At 42.9% G+C, this 18,722-nt stretch overlaps 1 protein-coding gene and 1 long non-coding RNA gene across 8 annotated transcripts in view; both read right to left on the bottom strand.

Moving 5' to 3' along the window:
• The window catches only part of LOC146983483 (uncharacterized), a 121,147-nt gene extending 105,496 nt beyond the window's left edge, over positions 1-15,651 (bottom strand). The window contains exons 1-2 of the long non-coding RNA XR_015036319.1: positions 15,352-15,651; positions 15,105-15,170 (exon numbers count right to left, since the gene is read on the bottom strand). This is a non-coding gene — a long non-coding RNA (uncharacterized LOC146983483). The remainder of the gene's footprint in view (positions 1-15,104; positions 15,171-15,351) is intronic.
• Positions 15,652-18,039: 2,388 nt separating this feature from the next.
• The window catches only part of nsfa (N-ethylmaleimide-sensitive factor a), a 59,073-nt gene continuing 58,390 nt past the window's right edge, over positions 18,040-18,722 (bottom strand). For 4 of the 7 annotated variants that reach the window (XM_085785070.1, XM_085785069.1, XM_085785066.1 and 1 more), the window contains one exon: positions 18,040-18,445. In XM_085785070.1, coding sequence (XP_085641196.1) covers positions 18,424-18,445 — 22 coding nt within the window. In that variant the 3' untranslated portion in view covers positions 18,040-18,423. The remainder of the gene's footprint in view (positions 18,446-18,722) is intronic. The other 3 variants (XM_085785068.1, XM_085785064.1, XM_085785065.1) reach the window with 1 other exon arrangement.

Raw genomic sequence — 18,722 nt, 5'->3', positions numbered from 1 at the left:
TACATGTTTGGAGACCTCTGGTGATTCTCAAGCCCCATCAAAGCCCTTTAGAAGTTATTTCCTGGCAGCATGAGATAGAACTGTCCTTGACTGACTCTGCCAGGTTTAATTTTGCGTGTGGGAGATGCTCATTCTCGTCTGGTTTATGACACTTAACGAACAGAGGCACGTTACACACGGGAGAACAGAACATTCCAAAGAAACCTGTACCAGGAAATGCCCCGAGGCTTTTCTATATCTATAACGCTGTGTGTGCGTGAGCTGTGTAGCCGGTTTTATATTGTAGTCAGTCAGACATATGGTCACCATGTCCATACAGCAGGTGGTAACTTCTCTATCCCTCTGACAGTTAAAAGCAAGCGATTAGCATTGCAGGTTCTTAAACCGTTTATATCTTTCCTGTTCCTTTTTCTCTCTTCCTATTTTTTTTCTTTCATCTGCCCCTTTTTTTGAAGAGAAAGACAGGAAAGAGAAACATGATCGAGCACCACCACATTTACCTTTTCACCCACAAGTCTTATTTTCATCAACGGTTTATTTTCTACTCTGTAGAACGGCAGAGAAATACATTACTATTTCCATGACAACAGGTTTTTTCCAACCACCAGTGCAAAACCCAATGATATATGAATGATACATAATGATTATATATTAGGGGTGGGAAAAAAAATCGATATTGCAATATATTGTTGTGCTCTCTGTCGCAATAAATAATCGATACACTGACGGCAAATATCGATATTTTGTTACAACACACATTATGGATTTACCCCGTTGTCACCGTCAGTACTTTTTTTTTTCACCGTCAGTACTTAATCTCTCCTGTCCTTTTTGTGGGGGCGCTAATCCCGTAAATGAGGGTAAAGTAGGCGTGAGTAGCGGCCGGTGAAGAAGACAACAGCAGAACAACAAAACAACAACAGAAGAAGAAGACCCACCCGCAAGTTTCCACCAGAGTTTCCACTCTAAAGTGTGGACCCACTTTGGCTGTTACGAAACAGATGACAGGAGAGCACTGGATAAAGAATATAATCTGCAAGAACTGTTTTGCGAAGGTAAAATATACAGCAACCACACAGACAGGCGTGTGTCTCTCTGTGTGTGTGAGTTACTACGGTTACCGCAACGCTCCCGTCCCCTGGACATTTCTGCAGCTTGATTTACATGATCCGGTCTGAGACATGAAACTCATGGACTGAGGAGTCGTCCCACTGCGTCTGCACGTCACACCGACGGTCGTACATTTGTAGGAGGGAGTTGTAGTTGCTGTTGTTGCTGTTGTTGCTGTTGTTGCGGTTGTGCGCAACGTAGAGCTGCTGCTTCCACTAGCGAGTTTTTTGTTTTTTTTCCCCAATCGCCCGTTCATTCAGCCTGGTGAGGGAGGACGGAGTGGGGGGGGGGGGGCGCTGTCTTATAATGTTACAGAAAACCTGTATGTTTTTTCTCCTCATGTCCTACACTAGAGAACTTGTTCTTCTTATCACCAAAGAGGCTGCTCTCTCTCTCTGACAGCTGATTTTTAAATAAATTACATAAAACAAGTTGCTACTGACTTTTAAGTATCATAAAGCACTGTCCTGGTTTACATAAGACATGTTATTAATGTTCATGCACTTTAATGTCTCCAGCTGTACAGTGTTTATTCATTTTGTACATTGTACGAAGTTTTGGAATAAATGCATGAGAATTTTTCCTTTTTATGTTTTTTTTTTTCAGTCACATACAGTATATCGTGATATATCGTTGATGAAATTTCTTGCAATATATTGAATATCGCAGATATCGTGTATCGTGATATTATCATTATCGTGGGCCAAATATCGCCACAGTATCGAATTGTGAGTTACCCATATCGTCCCACCCCTGCAGTTGCAGTACCCTAATATATGCCATTACATCATTTCGCCAGAAGCTTTTCCCAAAAAGGGGTTTTTTTGGCCCCTGGGGCCAAACGGATCCTTGCTGGGGGTGGAGGTTATCAACTTGTGATGGCCCAATGTATGGGATAACAAGAAATAATAGTGAAAAAAAGGTAGCAAAAAACATCCTGAGGGGTGGACCTGGCTCCCGGCCTATATTATATATGCTTTTGAACTATTTCTCCGTTAATCCGTTCATTATTAAAGCAGAACTATGCAGGATTTGAGCTGTAATTATTGTGGCTCAGAGTCACTGTGATGGTTGAGTGACCTGTTATGAAGTGAATGGGGTCTAGGCCAATGCGCTCACCCCCCCCACTGGCTGAAAACCGCACTTGCAAGATCAGTCGTCCGTCTCGGTGTTACAAATCTCGTCAATGGATAGAAGTATCGCGAGAAACTGCCTTACGGCAGTACGAGATAAGAACGCATATGACGTCATGCATGTCACGAATCGTGATTGGTTTGAGTTCGGAAAGTCGGAGGAAACCATGGAAACATGAAATGTTTACTGATGAAGTTCAGCTTGTGGCTAACGGGGAGCTAATGCTAACACAGATACACACACCATGGGTCTTTTATAAGATAATGTAATACATCATGACACACACACACACACCTTCGCGTTTTGGAACCTTTATTCCTGTGTGTGTATGTCTGTGTCTTTGTGCCTGTGTGTGGCTGTATTAGCGTTAGCTCCGTGTTAGCATAGCGTTAGCTCGGTGTTAGCATTAGCTCGGTGTTAGCGTTAGCTCCGTGTTAGCGTTAGCTCGGTGTTAGCAGGGCTTAGCAAACAGCAGTAAACACAAGCACGTGTCGGGGGGGTGGAGGAGGTGGCGGCGGCGAGGTTTTACGACAGTGACATGTGCCTCCCAGAACTGTGGGGGAGCTCCGGAGAGGGAAAAAAAGAGAAACCAACGAAGGAGCGAGCTATTTCCGGCCGACTTGCAAAGTTCTGCTTTAAAGCGGAACTCATAAAGTATTCCATCCGATTCAGACAGCATTACTGAGACAATGAGACAATGCACAAGTTACACAACAGAGCAGAACTTCTTGGTGATTGTCCTTTAAAAACAAATGATTATCGTCATTTATTCTGCTATTAGGAAGTCAGCCAGGTTGACATCAGAGAATAATGAACCACTTTGTTCACTGCTCCAGCACACAACAGGCCACCAACACAAAAGACACTTTTATATACTCACTCTGACAAAGCGTGAGGCTTATATAACTTACACCATCTGCAATGCATGCCAGAAACTACTTTTCAGTACGCATCAGTATTGGATGCAAGAAAATGTGATCATGATGATAAATCTGAATTCAGGTGCTTTAACAGTCGAGCTAATAGAGTCTTGAACTGAAACTAGGTGCATTTCAGCACCACAGGTTCCTTCATCCCAAAGTCTACAGCTTTTAGTTTAATGACTGACATGATCTGTGGTGACACATGCTCAAGACATATTCATGTGTTATTCTATGACTTAAATACATCAGTAAATACTCCATACCTGATTTCTTTAAACTGTTATGTAAAAGGTCGGTTGCTAAAAAAAAAATAACATGAGGCTGCTGAGGTTCTCAGGGACTTTGCAAACTACAGTATGACGAACTAATGAAACAACAAACTGAAGTTTAGTCGTGGTGAAGTTGTTATCTTATAACTTAAAGGGATTGTTCAACATTTTGGCAAATTGGCCCATTGCCATAATCACTATAGTCATAGCAGCAGGTTCGTTACCTTTATTTGTCGGTACAAGCTATTTTTAGAGCGGCGGAGCAGAACCGCAAGCTGCTCAGAGCTACGCTATACAGAGGCTAATGGGATTCCTTGGTTTCCCTCATCAAACTCATCAAATACACAATCCAACAATTCCAAAACGCTCTGGTGGACACGTTGTGATCTGCACATTCACCACGCTACGAGACAGTTGTTACATGCAAAACCGCTGATGTGCTTCAGAGACAGTTTTTCAACAAGCAGTGTCTGTATTTACCAACAACAACTCAGTCTCGTAACTTTCCGTTATTATCTCATAGCGTGGTGAATGTGCAGGTCACAACTTGTCCACAAGAGTTGTTTGGAGTTGGATTGTGTATTTGATGAGTTTGATGAGGGAAACCAAGAAATCCCATTAGCCTCCGTAGCACAGCTCTGAGCAGCTCACGGCTCTGCTCCACTGTTCTAAAAATAGCTTGCACTGACAATTAAAGGTAACGAACCTACTACTATGACTATAGCGATTATGGCGATGGGCCAATTTGCCAAAATGTTGAACTATCCCTTTAACTCATTGAGTGCCGCGCTCCTTTCCAAAGTTTTAGTCAAGTGTACCGGCAAATTAGACCATATTTGACTTTTTATTTTAGAGCCATAGTGTATTCTATATTATTGCCACCAACACATACTGTGGCTCATTTGAAAGGTTTAACTTTATCCTTCAAATGGCCACAAACCGTTTGTTTCTACGTGCCTCCGTTCCTGAGAAAAGTCAAGCTAAACATGGCTGGGTTTCACCAAAATCCCTCCTTTTTTTCTAGAAAAGGAGATAGAGCGTCTTTTATGAAAGGTGCGCTGTTTGTGCCTGTCGCTCTTCTCACACTCGCATTTCTGGATCAAAGGGCTCGTATAAGATAAATATACACAACAATTGTTGTTCTATTCACAAAACCACCATCGGGGGCGGGGGGGGCGCCACTAAACAACAATAACACAGACGCACCGTGCCGTGTCACAGCCTCTCGCCGCGGAACGTGAGGCTCTGCCGGCCACAGCGGCTCGCGAACACCGGTCCCGCCGGTGGTCGTGGTCCTTCTGTGGTACGGGTCGGTGGTGCCGGTCTGCTTTGACCCAGAGACCATCAGATTTTACCGCGGGAGGACTTTGGGGAGGACACGGTGTTGCTCCAGATGAAGACCGGGCGGGACTGTCGGCTGAGAGCTTCCTGGTTCAGCTCCCAGCTGCTGCAGCCTCGCGGGTGAGAGCAGAGCAGCTGCGGCGCAGCTGCGCTGCATCTGCATGCAGAACTCCGTTTGCAGAAGCTGAGTTATGATAAAAACTTCCAGATCATGAGCTGTCATGTGACTTTGATCGTCATCTATTTCAGTTCTCCTCGTCGTAGAGTCCCCAAATTTACATATAATGTGTATTAAAGTGTCTATTTTCATAATTTAAAAAAAAAGCAAAAAACGAAAAATTTCGTTTTTGGCACTCAACGCATGGGAACGAAAAACGAGAAATTACGTGGTTGGCACTCAATGAGTTAATATTAGCATTTTACTGCTGGTGATTGTGCTTCAAGCAGCAAAGTGGTGTTCTTTGTGAAGATTAAGTTGCTCAACTCAGTGTGCAAGTAACCCCTGATTTCCACATATTCCCTCTCCTTTGCGGTTTCACTCCAAAGTTGACGTTGTCAAGATGAATGTTGACAAAGTGATGATTTTACAGTCGGGAGTTTGTCCATTGTGTTATATTTTGAAATTTACTGGATGCTCTGCGCGTTTGGAATGATCTAATCCACATGGATTGTTGCACGCTGGCAAAAAATAGACCTGCGGTGTATTTCTGCCAGAGCTGTGATGGACGAATTGCACAACAAAGCACAACGGAGACCGAATGGAGCAGAGATGGAGTATTAGGGTATTTTCAAAATGTTTGGGGGCCATAAAAAAAATGGTAATAATTAGTTATTTTTTTTAAAGATTTAAATGCCTAAAGTCATGAACACCTTGGCTTGTGCTAACCCAAATAAATGAAAAGCATACCATTTCTTTTCATTTTTGGCATTTGTGGCCCTCGCTAATTTCCAACGCTGCATACACATGTTTGTCACAGTTTATTTTCTGCAGGCTAACGCTAAAGCCAGTGGAAAAATCCCTTTGGACTTTTAGGTATTTACACAAGCTCAAATTGAGCAGAATTTATCTGTGAAAAAGCCGAGCATCAACATCAACATTCCTAATCACTACATGACTATCAAATGAAGGCTATTCTTGGCACAAAAACAATACCATAGCAATTTAAAACCTTGCTTATTCTCTGCCCTGAGTCGTGATGTGCAGAAGCCAATTCCAGCTGGCACTTAGAGTCAGAGCAGAGCCCAGACAGGAGGCGATCACTGGACTCACATGGACATATGGGCCATTTAGAGTGACCAATTATCCTAACCTGCATGTCACGGACTGTGGGAGAAACCCACGGGGGCACGGGGAGAACATGGAAACTCCACACTGAAAGGCTGGGAGCTGTTTTCTTGTTCGGCTGGGAGTACTCTGATAATTGGCTCAGTTGCCGACAACATGGACACAGCAGAGCGCCTTCCCAGAGCCCGCTGCAGGTTACCGACGAGGGAGCATCACTTTTTTCATCCACCTTTTTTCAGTTTGGCAGGATTTGCCAACACCGATGATGAGGATTGATGACGCTTCTAATTAAGACTAGGACTGTCAATGAATATTTGAAATTCGAATGTATATTCGAATTATAGTAATAAAAATGAAATTCGATTATTAAAATATGATATTCGAATATTAATAATTTATTTTTAAATTATCTTCACGCGCACAACCACAACAACAGCAACTACAACTTCCTCCTACAAATGCACGGTCGTCGGTGTGACGTGCAGAACGCAGCAGGACGCAGCAGGACGACTCCTCAGTCCATGAGTTTCATGTCTCAGACCGGATCATGTCAATCCAGCTGCAGAAATATCCAGGGGACGGGAGCGCCGTGGTAACCGTAGTAACTCACACATACCCAGACACACACCTGTCTGTGTGGTCACGTCTGGAGAGAAGCAGCTTCTCTGTTTTCATAAACTACCGAGTGACAGCTTTAATCGCGCATTAAAAAAATAGTGCCGTTCACTGAGAGCTGTGATGATCCTCTGCACTTCATCGCGACTGTACTTGATCCGCGTTATAAGGATCATTACTTGGATGTGGGAAGAAAACATGCTGGCTCTTATCCCGTTCCCGAGCGAGCTGTTTGCTCGCGTCATCATAAAACTTGTTTGACATGAATTGATAAAGGCCAAGTAAAACGCGGTCTTTTTTCACGTATTAATATGCATATAATGTCGTTGCTGATTTGCATTGTGTAGCTGTTTGTTTTGTGTAATGTAAGCTGTTCAAAACGTGTTTGACATGCGCTGATAATAATAATAATAAGTCCATCTCTTTGTATTGATTTTTGGAGAAAATATGAAAAAATAGAAATTCGAATTTTATTCGAATATCTGTTTTTTTTAAGAGGCAATATTCGAACCTCATTTCTGCCATTCGTTGACAGCCCTAATTAAGACGTCCTTGTTGTTGCAGGAAGCTGCTAGTGCATGTCAGGAAAAACCGACAGAGAGCAAAACAAAGTTCTCTGCTACTGAACTCAGAAGTGAATGAACAATTTCATGCAATCATGCACTCTTCTTCCAGGACAAAGGAAGGGCACGGTGGAGGAAACGGTATTTAATGGAGCTATCAGCCGAAAAATCAGCTCAAAGACTTGAATGGAGGTTTTTTTTTTCACACAGCAGACGTTCTGACCTGTCACAGCAGAGGAGACACGTGTAACTAATTACACTGAAGATAGCTCTGTTCTATTTAAGGACTCCAGTGTGCCATCGAGCGACTGTGCATAATGTAGGAGCTCTGGAGCTGGCACACTCAGTGGTATGCATCCATCACTGATCTTATTAATCACACAGGTGCACTTTTCCTGCTCTGACTTGTCAATATGGCTGATGTGAAGAGGATCCGTTTTTAAAAAGCCTGTGATTTCATTTATTTTGGTTGATCTGACCTCCTCTCAGAACTCTGTGGGCAAGTACAGGCGGCATTCACATGGCATCTCTACGACTCTTCAGTCTGTCTTGACGGGTGGGACTAATTACACTTTCCATAGCAGTGAAGTCTTGATACCCCATGAGACACCCAGGAGCTGACCCCCCCTTCCCCAACTGAAGAGGCTTGAGAGGAAGTGCAGGGTCTGTTGTTCTCGGAGTGGGTCATCCGGTCAAAATATCATATGACAATCTGCTCTTGGGTGGACTCCCAATCCATGATTGAGTTACACTTGTTCCCACAGATTTTGCGGAACTTGCGATCACACTAGTGTTGTCACGATACCAACATTTTGGTACCGGTATCGGTACCAACATGTTTTTAGATACTCTTCGGTACTTTTAGGGCGCTTTCACACCTAATAGTCCGGACCAAGGTCCGGACTTAATTTTTTTTTTTTGTTACATTGTTTCCATATAGTCCAGCAAAGTTCGCTTTCACACTGCTATTATGACAGCGGACTAAAGGATCTACCGACGTCATGACGGATGAGCGTGCGTCTGACGTTAGCGCATAGAAAGTGCTCTGAAAAAAATAAAATAAAAATATGTTTAAAAAAAAAAAAGAAAAAATATAGCTTACTGCTGGAAAGCACGCTGTGGTTTGTAATCGCGGTACAGAAAGTGAGTTTAGAGCTGATGAAAGGAGAGAAAAAAAGAGGATTGTGCCGCGGCGACATGCTCTCATTGATCAGAGTGGCAGCGATCAGCGATCAGCTGTTTTGTGTAGTGGAGGGGAACACACACACACGCTATGCGCACACACGCGTGATCCTCCTGTCAGATGCGGCTGCATCTCTCCAGGTCACTTGTGTGTGAGTGTGAGAGAAATAAAAGCTCTGACTTGCTGGGGCAGACGTTGTTTGGTGTCACCGCTGATCCGTCTTTTTCAGACTTTTTTCGGCGGAAAAAATATATATTCGGGTCATTATATAAAAAAATAGGCTTGCATGTATCGTTTGGGGATTTATATTAAACACTCTACTGTTTAATTTCGTGTAAACGTTTACAAGTGTAGCCTACACTGACACACCCATCCTTCTGACTAAATCTGGATATAATATGATCTCCTCCTCTCCCCAAGTGTTGCCGCCGGTTGCCGCGGCTCCTCTTTCCTTTTTTTCTGTTTATTTACTTTTTTCGGCACGAGCGCATCTGACGTTATTTCCTGTATTTGGTCTGATAGTTCGAACCTTCCAAAAAAATGCTTTCACACTACGCAGCAGCGGACCTTGGTCCAGGATAGTCCGGACCGAGACTACCTTCTGAGGCTGGACCAAAGACTCGGTCTTTAGTCCGGACCGTGGTCCGGGGGAGCTTTCACACCTGTCAATTTGATCCGAACTATCTGGAAAGTCCGAAAGTCCGGACCAAAGGAGGTAGGTGTGAAAGCCCCCTTACAAATAAAAAGAGAACACAAAAAATGTCATTACTGACTTTATTTTAATAGAAAATCTTAGAACTAGGGGTGTAACGGTACACAAAAGTCACGGTTCGGTACGTACCTCGGTTCAGGGGTCACGGTTCGGTACGGTTTCGGTACAACAGACACTAATTGAATGTAAAACTAAAATCTGTCTTGTGTTATAAAAGTTAAAAGAAAAAAGAATACAAAATAAAACAAGTGCATTAGGAGTGTTATAATGCCATTCATTAATTCTAGAGGAAAAAAAACGTGCACTTGACAACTGGCAACTATTATTCGAATTATTAAATTATTATTATTAAAAAAATATTATTAAAAAAACAAAACAATAAACTGACATCAATGTTGGTTTACCCAGTTAAATTACACTAGCAGTTACTTTGGTGATGTTTCTGGTCCTGCCTGTGTTCATAAAACATATTGGGCAGCTACACGCACATCCCCCAAAAAACTGAAGACTAGGTGCTGGATCACCAAGAAAGACACAGGTAAGGAAAAAAGGAGACCGCACACTAGTTAAAAGCTCCCGTGACAGTTTAATGTCACTCACACGTTTCGGGCGTCAGCCCTTCATCAGACAAAATGTGTCTGATTATATAGGCCTATAGTGTGCGGTCTCCTTTTCTCCTCACCTGTCTGTGTTCATGTCAAGAGGCTTAAAAGCTGCGGGATAAGTTGTTGCACACAACTTGTCTTTTTACTTGCACCAGTGATTGACATATCGGGTTGAACATGCGCTACGTGTTTGATGCGTTTCTAGCGACTCACCGCGCATCCGTGAAACATCGTCGACGGACTTTGTCCGGTGGACCAGTCGCAAGCATGGATGTATTATGGTCGCGAGCCGCCGCCGCCGTTTGTTTCATTGAGAAGCCACAGTGACATGAATGAAGCAGACAGCTCTCCTCCTCTAACTTCACTCTCTCATCACTTCTCTTCTTCGTCTGCTATGACGGCTGCAGGCAGCTTCGAGGCTCATTACCGCCACCTGGATTCAAATGAGGACTCGACTTTTTTTTTTTTTTAATATTCATTCAGACGTATTCGTCGTGTGACTGTGTGCACCGAACCGTGACCCCCGTACCGTGACGGCACGGGACGAATACATATACCGTTACACCCCTACTTAGAACTATAACACGTGTATCAGTAAATAATCAGTAAATCAATAAACAATCACTGCTGCTCCAGGATTAAAATTGAAATTTCCATCTATATTAATCAGAACTCTTCCTAAATTAAAACATCAGTGGTCTGTTTAAAAATGAATATCAACTGCATTATTTGAGGTCTGAAAACACTGCATCTTTTTTTGTTATTTTGACCTATTGTTTCCCATATGTAGACCAATGTGTGGTGCAGCGCCACAGAATCAAGACCAGGCCACAAATTGACTCTGCTTTTTTTTTTTTTTTTTTCCATCAACGCAATATCATTCCGTTAATTCATCTCCATGTTCAAAAACTCACACACAGAGAGAGAGACAGAGAGAGAGACAGAGAGAGACAGAGCATGTATGTCAGTGATCCGCGGTAAAAACGAAACTTATCAACCAGCAGTGTTTGCATTAATTAACGACTCTGTGGCGGCCCGTCTCTCGCACGCGCTGCGCACACACAAACACAGGCACATGACAGGTGGCGCTGTAACGGTAATAAAAAAAAAATACCTTGCTTCGTTTGTGGCTCGCTCACTCGCTCGCCTCGGCTCAATTTACAATGCGGCGACTTCACGTGGCGACATCACCGCTGCAGGCGGCGCAAAATGAAAGTACTAAGCGCAGTATAGTACCGTTTTAAATGTCTCAGTACCCCGGTACCAAATTAGTACCGGTATACCGGTATACAACCCTAGATCACACAATTAGTTGTCTAAACGGACACACAGCTTGTCATTTTAACATCAGGCTAAAGGCCCAATTCACTTATCTCTTCACCCACCCTTCACTTTTTGACCTGATTTTTCTTTCAAAGTCCAACATTTGGGAGTTGTGATGGGTGCCTATCACATTTGAATCAATATGGTACTGATACTCGGTACCTGGGAACCAGCACCGGTATACAACGGTACCTGTTTTCTGTACTTTTTCCATGTGTGTGGTAATTTAAGTTATTTTGTCTCGTCAAAATAAAATAAAAAATAGATAAATAACCGCTTGACTTCACGTGACTCGATACTCGGTACTTTGGTGGGAATTCAGTCGGTACCAATAAAATTACAGAATTCGGTACCCATCCCTAGTTGTGACTCACACATGCACCTCTTTGATAAACTGTGTCAAAAATGTTGAGAGGCTTAGCCCCGCCTTCTGTCTGTCATCCTGTAGATCAACTGTTACTTCACCAGCTCTGATTCTGCAATAGAGAACTTGTACAAGCAGGGCTGTAAACTAACTTTTTGGCTCACCTGCCAAGGGGGCCGGTAGATGAAAAGAATCTTTTTGTTTGGTGAGTGGCGACCGCCTTGTCTTTACATCTAGTATCACTGTCTTACATAACTTGTTGTATGTCACTGTACGTCAAATAAACTGTTACTTTGTGATATGTCATTGCTATATGTTAGGTCTACTGTCCCTATTATTCTTTTCTCTTGTGTCACTGTTGTCATATGTGCTTTTATTGTCTATATTTTAATGTTATACTCCCCCTTTCCCTTGCCCCTTAGGAGGTCTTTCACCTCCTACAAGGCCATTGCCCTAATACGAATGTATTCTTAGCAATTCTTGCCTGGTTAAATAAAGGTTTACTACTACTACTACTAGTTTACAGTCCTGTCGGCTAATTTCCGCTTTAGCTCTCGGCTAACTAGAACAGGAATAAAATAATTTAATCATGCGGCTCTTCCAGACTTTCCAAATGTAATCGGACTGAATGGATCAAATTCTGGTAGTGAGCGGGGGTTGTGACACTCAAAAAAAATTATCCACCGTTTTATAGCAGCTTCTTTTCCCATTATTGTCTATGAGAAAAATTCTAAGTTGTTGAATGGTGACCCTGGAAGTATCGGTGAGCACTTCCTGTCAACTGTAATGCAATGCATGCAGGGAGTTGCTGTTTCTTAGCAAACCTAACGTGAACTAGACACAAATGAAACAGGGTGACTGCCTGCTCGTGTTTGGCACTCTACTCGTGCTGTGCTTCTTCTTCTTTGGCATTTATGGCAGGCGCACCAACCGCCACCTACTGTGTTGGAGTGTGAACCAGAATCACCTGGTTATGTGCTGTTGCTGATCCAAACATTTCTTTTTCTTTAGAAAAAAGCTCCCGGATAATGAGGAGAAACCAGAGAGGATTTAAAATTGGCATCACTGTACATTGCCTCATTAAAGCAGAAGTAAGTGATATATTTGTGTTAATATAAGTCTTAAATAGTTATATCTTCCGACAGCAATCACTTACATAGAGTGTTTGAACCGAAACACGGGTCTGTCAGTCACTCTGCTCTGCTCTGAGTCGAGGAGAAAACATTTATCGTATCCTACAGTTTTTATCCAATGAGGAGAGAGAACGGCATGCAGGGCTGTGTGGTGCGTTCAAGGAAACTCGTAACTCCGACCTGTGAAGTTGTATCAGTTTGATCTGGTACGAGTTCACGGGTCGGAAGTTACGAGTGGCCGTTATAGTGACTTTCACAGGTAAAACAGGTCGGAAAAACACGAGTGGGTTGCCTGGAACGCTACAAAGTCGTAAGTTGTGACTTGAAGCTGTAATTTACGATTTCAAAAGCCTGCCTGGAACGCAGCATTAGCGAAAATGACCGGATCGCTTACTTCTGCTTTAAGTCTTTTGAACCTGTGTGAGGACGGAGGCATGTCGCTCCAGGCTCTGGTATCCTGTGTCTCTTATGGCAGACACAGTGTTTTTCAGGACAGGCTAACTGCATATATGAGTGCTAGCCCCTCCTCCTCTGTGCTCCGTCTCTACATCTGTGTGATGTAAGCGTGCCGTGGGACCTCGGGGACTGGAGCAGTGGCTGCCTCCACGGCCCCTGTTATGTAACTGATTTCTCTCACAACGAGGCAGGCAGGCAGGCGCGGCGCAGAGAGGGAGAGAGGGAGAGACCGGTTTTCTTTCCTGTCGTCCCCTCCCCCTTCCTCCTCCCCTCCCCTTCCACGCTCACTATACATTAAGCCTCAGCCTGCCGCGGAAAAACCAGGACACTGCCTTGCAGCAACAAGCTCTGGGAACAGAGGGGAGGGGAGGGGAGGGGAGGGTGGGGTGTTAGGGATGGATGTCAAAGGAGGTCACGTCTGGCTGTTTGATTACAGCTTTGCATGCATTTGTTTATACATATGCACACTGTTTGTACATGGACTCACTTTGGTTTCACATTTTAGCAGCATTTTCAGTTTGACTTCTATCTATCTATCTATCTATCTATCTATCTATCTATCTATCTATCTATCTATCTATCTATCTATCTGCACACACATACGTCTGTGTGTTTTATATATTTTATTTTCAATGATGCTGGAGAAATCCAGACAGTTGGCATGCAGGCTACCTGCTTAACATGAATTAATTACAGTTTTAGGATTATTGGACTTAATCGGATTTATTAAATATCATCATTGCTTGTAAAACTGTTAAAAAATCATAATGCCAACATCATTAAAAAAAAAAAAACAAGTCTGAAGGAAGCACTCACACAGACATAAATCTTTGAGAGCTAGCTGAATATTAATAAACAGGAGGCTGGTGACCAAACTGGGTTATGTTGTAAACAATGTGAGCTGAGAGAGTGGCTCCTGTGTAATTAGTTCAGGCCTGGTTCCTGAGCTCCAGCAACAGGGAAGCTTATATGAGTTTTCCGCCTTTTCTCTCGTTGGATATTTTTGTTTGAAAATGTTACATATCTGAACCTGCATTCAAAGACATTAGACGGAACAGACAGTTCCACATGACAGAGTCATGCTCCCTCCCTCCTGAATATTCCATACTCACGAAAACACAGAGGGGTAACAGCGGGTCACATGGCACATGGCGTCTTTGCGTGATAGGCGTTTTGAGGCAGATGAACCTTTCCGATCGGAATGCTGTGTGCACATTTCACGTGAACGTTGAACCCTCCCCTAGCAGGAGATAACTGCTCATTACTTATATCATTACCTGACCTCAGCGCGCTGCTCTGATGTTTACCCCCTGGTCACAGCTGTGAACCATGCAGGGTCTGATGAACAACAGGTCTTGGACCAAAAATGAACCACAGAACCACATCTGTTGGGTCAAAGCAGATGATGCTGCTGCTGCCGTCATCATGGAATTAAATAATAATCGTATTGGAGTCCTTTTCCTATAACCTTAACCTGTCATGTCCTGACACACACAGAGAGACACACACACATACATAGGCCTATATATGTAACACCATGCATATAAACCATACATGCACCACGCCTCTGCCTATAGGTAGGTAACAGTTCATGTTTCATTGTGTCCTGTAACACCTGCATGAGTCATATCAAGTCTCCCTGTCCAGTTCAAGCACATTTTACACTACACAAACCTGCTTAGATGTCACAGTAAAGGAATGTGAACAGTGGCTGCGCAGTAAATCACACACTGGGGATGGAAACGTATATATACATGTTTATATATACCCGATGTGCTGCCAACATCTCAGGCGTGTACCCTCACCTCACCCCTGCAGGATCATGCCTTTACCCTGTCCGTGCAGCCATGTACGGTAACAGGTTCTCTTGCTGCGATGATTACACGTAGCCTAATAGTGCTCCTAACTTTAACAGTGCACTTCAGAGCCCCCCCTCAGTGTAAACGACAGTGCACATGGCAGCCACGGCACTGATAGTTCCTCAGATGACACGCAGAGGACAGGCTCCCTTGCATTAGCCTCTATAGGTTGAGTACAGTAGTAATGAGGCCGGCGCAGCGGCCGGGTTGAAGTGAGGACAGCGCTCACCTTGCTCCGCCGTCCCCCGCCAGCCAGCTCAGCTCAGCTCCTCACTGTGTTTCTGCTCCGGAGTAACTGCGATTAAAAAAAAATAAAAAAAAATGACAGCACTGTCAGCAGCAGCGTAGTCCGACCTCCGCCTCGCTCCGTCAACATAAACAGTCGAACTGACACGTGAAGAAGCAAGAAGAAACACGAAGCGGGATAAAAGCGAATCTAGTTGTGTGTTTTTTCTTTTTTTTTCTTTTTCCTTTACCGTGTCAAAACCGCGTAGCCGGTGCCTCTCCCGGTGGTAGCCCCCCTCCCTCCCCCCTTCCTTTTCAATCCGCTTTCAGGTGCGTGTGTTGACGGGAGCTCCGCGTTCGTCCAGCTCTGCCAAGGCCATGGCCGCGGTCTTCAGGGGAACTCTACAGCGTTTATTAGCTCGCTGTGCTGCGCTGTGCTGTGGCTGTGGCTGTGCTGCTCGGTCCTCCCCCCTCCTGCCTGTACAGTACGGGTGAATGCGGGTCAGGAGAAGCGGAGCTGCCGCCGGGGGTGATTCGTTCTGCCGGCTCAGCAGCGCCCTCTACCGGCAGGAGAGCGGTACCGCGCCCGTGTGGCGGTTGTTGCATAATCCGGACATCCTGGGGAATTTTAAAGTGGAATGTCACCCGTTTTTGATTGAGTGGTGGGAAAAGGTTTTCCTACTAAACAGAGAACGATGGGTTATGTAGCCTATAATTCTGTGATACACTTTACATTTTATGTTCGCCTTTTCATTTTGTGTCCATGTTTTCCTTTTTTAGTGAGACATTTTCAGAGAGAAATGTAGCCTACATTTACTGCTCTGTACTGTATGTAGCCTATCAGACAATTTTATAAATTAATTTATATAATCTGAATCACACACTTGTGATTCCGGATCATATGATGTGATGCATTGTAATATGAGTAAAATTGGGGAAATTATAGGCTATCCTAAAATCACAGCGTATATAGGACATTTTAGCCGCTTGAGAGTTAAGACTGTGGTTTAGGGTTAGGATAAGAATAAGGTTTGGAGTAAGGTTTAGATCAGGGTTGGAGTTATGCTTTTAGTTGTGATACTTAGGGCGAGGGAATAACTTACACCCTGACATGGCTCCTGCATCTAATGATCTTGGAGTAATATGATATAGGCTACTACTATGCTATAATAAACTGATGGATTTAGGAAAGATACACTGTGTTGGAAAAGAATGGACGTTATATTAATGAGACTGTGGATAAGGAGCTTTTAGAGACTGGAAAGACTTAATGACGTTGTTATGGCCAAACAGAAAGATTTAGTTTAACTCTGAGAACGTTACATGAATCTCATTAAACATGGAAATGCAGGCTTACCCTGGAAGGAAGCTGTAAACAATGTAGGGACAGAAGAAACACTAACTGACAATTTAATCACTGAAAAGACTGTGAGACTTTCTATTCCCTTCTATCACCTAAGGTGTATTGCTTTGCACATACAGGCTGTATTGTCTGTATGGTGCCCAAAGTGATATGTATTTATCACTATGTCATACAATGTTGCCATATTTGTCCCCTCTAAGGAGATATATTACTGTCATACACATTCATGCCCTCTAGATTCATAAAATACAGATTTATAACATTGATAACCAGTTCTAAACTATGAATATGTACATAGATTCAAACAACTCTTGAGATTTTTATGTATAGTATTTACATTTGGATATATCTTATTTTTACCTATAGCCTATATCTAATTTAGGTATATATTTTGAAAAAAACACACATCTAGTTATATTAACACAATTAGCCTAATAGTCTTTGGATTTTTTTGTAACATACTATGTCTCCACTTGTAGGTTTCACATAAATCATTACAATTTCTGATAGTTGTAGTTAGATATAGATAAGATATTAGACTCAGATGTTAGTTGGTTGAGACCAAAAAAGGAGCTTAAAGAAAGTGGATATTGCCATTGCACCGACACAGGGATCCTTCAATAAATGTGACCAGACAAGATGCTGGAAGTGTACTTTTCTTGTGCATCCGTGTTTTTTTTTTTATTGCAATAATACATCTGCATGTTGATATATATATTTACACGCACACATACACACATCAACAATGGTCAGAACAAAACAAGAACTTTGGACAATAAGCACTAAACACGTTGACATGAGAAAAAAACCCACAAATTAACCACAGACTGTCCAAACCCCGATTGAGATGCACACACACTCACACACACACACACGTTCTTAAATACACACATGCTCACATTCAAAAAGCACACTCAGAACTCACACACGCTCACATACGCACTGGACACATGCAGCATTTATGCACATGAACGGACACAAGCTGGAGTTCCCACAAAGAACCATTGCGATAAGTACTAAAGGTTTTTGAGTCGATGTTAAAAGTGCAGATTTTTTTTTTGTTTTCTATTCTTAACACTGACGACGCCATAGCTACACTAGCTCAACTGAACTGTACTGTACGCAACACAGACAGACAGGCCAACAATCCAAACGGTCCAACATTTACTTTCACTGTTACAGTCACCTGGTAAATTCAATATCTCCAGAGCAATAGGGAAGAGGAATCATACTGTTAAAGTACCAAATAGACTTAAGACCAATCATTTAAATTATTTTCATGATATACTTCATTTTGTCTATATATACTATTTACAAAACATGGACATACTGTATATTTAAAGGGATTACATTTACACATGGACAGCTTCTTTTTTACAGCCACTACATATTCACTAAAAGCCTCTCATAGATTCTTAATATTCAAACGGATTTGGGATCTGTGTCACTTTGAGATCAAGTCTGTTTATACTGCTTGTGTTTGTGAGGATACATATTGTACTATCAATAACTACCTTTAGCCAGACAAGAGATATGCAACAAATACATCAAATACTATAGCTAAAAACATACATGGCTCTTTTTTTAAAACCTATTTCTATGCATGATGCACAAAACAGCACTTTTTACAATCATCTATTGCAATTTCATTACAGATAACAGATTGTAACAGTATAACGTCCAGTAGTTTGTGGCGATTATGTCAATAGCTGACGGAGATGAGTAGGACGAAGGTGTTACAGTGTATGGAATCATGCTGAGATAAAGAGGACTTGTGTGTTCCTCTTTTAGACCAGGTGTGTATTTAGGTACAGTAGATGGGTGGATGGGATCAGTAGGTATACAGAGGAAGATTTCTTGTTCTTGTTCTTCTTCTTCTCCTCCTCCTCTTCCTCCTCCTCAGTTTGTCCCTTGGATGACCTCGTGATGTCAAGATGGTTGCTCCATCCTTTGAACCTCTCTACTCATAGAAGCTGCGGTCACTAGAAACATGAAGGAACAGAGGAAGAAAGACAAAAATTGTTTTGATATTCTGTGGATAGCCGTCCTTTGTAAGAGGGGCCATCATTAGTAACCCCCCAACAAACGCCTGTGTACTCACACGACACCAGCACAAAGCCGGGCAAAATAAAGTGCGCTGAGCAGGATTTAATGGCCTATGACACAAGGGGAGAGCCATTACTCTTTGTCCTCTTGGCAGCACTGAAATCCTGATCCTCTGTATGGGATGTCAGGTAGATTTGCTTTAAACAGTGGGCC

The sequence above is a fragment of the Trachurus japonicus genome, chromosome 8, assembly GCF_045865225.1.
Source record: "Trachurus japonicus isolate A0001 chromosome 8, Traja_1.0".
In the NCBI taxonomy this organism is placed as follows: Eukaryota; Metazoa; Chordata; class Actinopteri; order Carangiformes; family Carangidae; genus Trachurus; species Trachurus japonicus.
The sequence above is the reverse complement of the archived record's forward strand: the minus strand, read 5'-3'. Positions and strand labels throughout refer to the sequence as shown.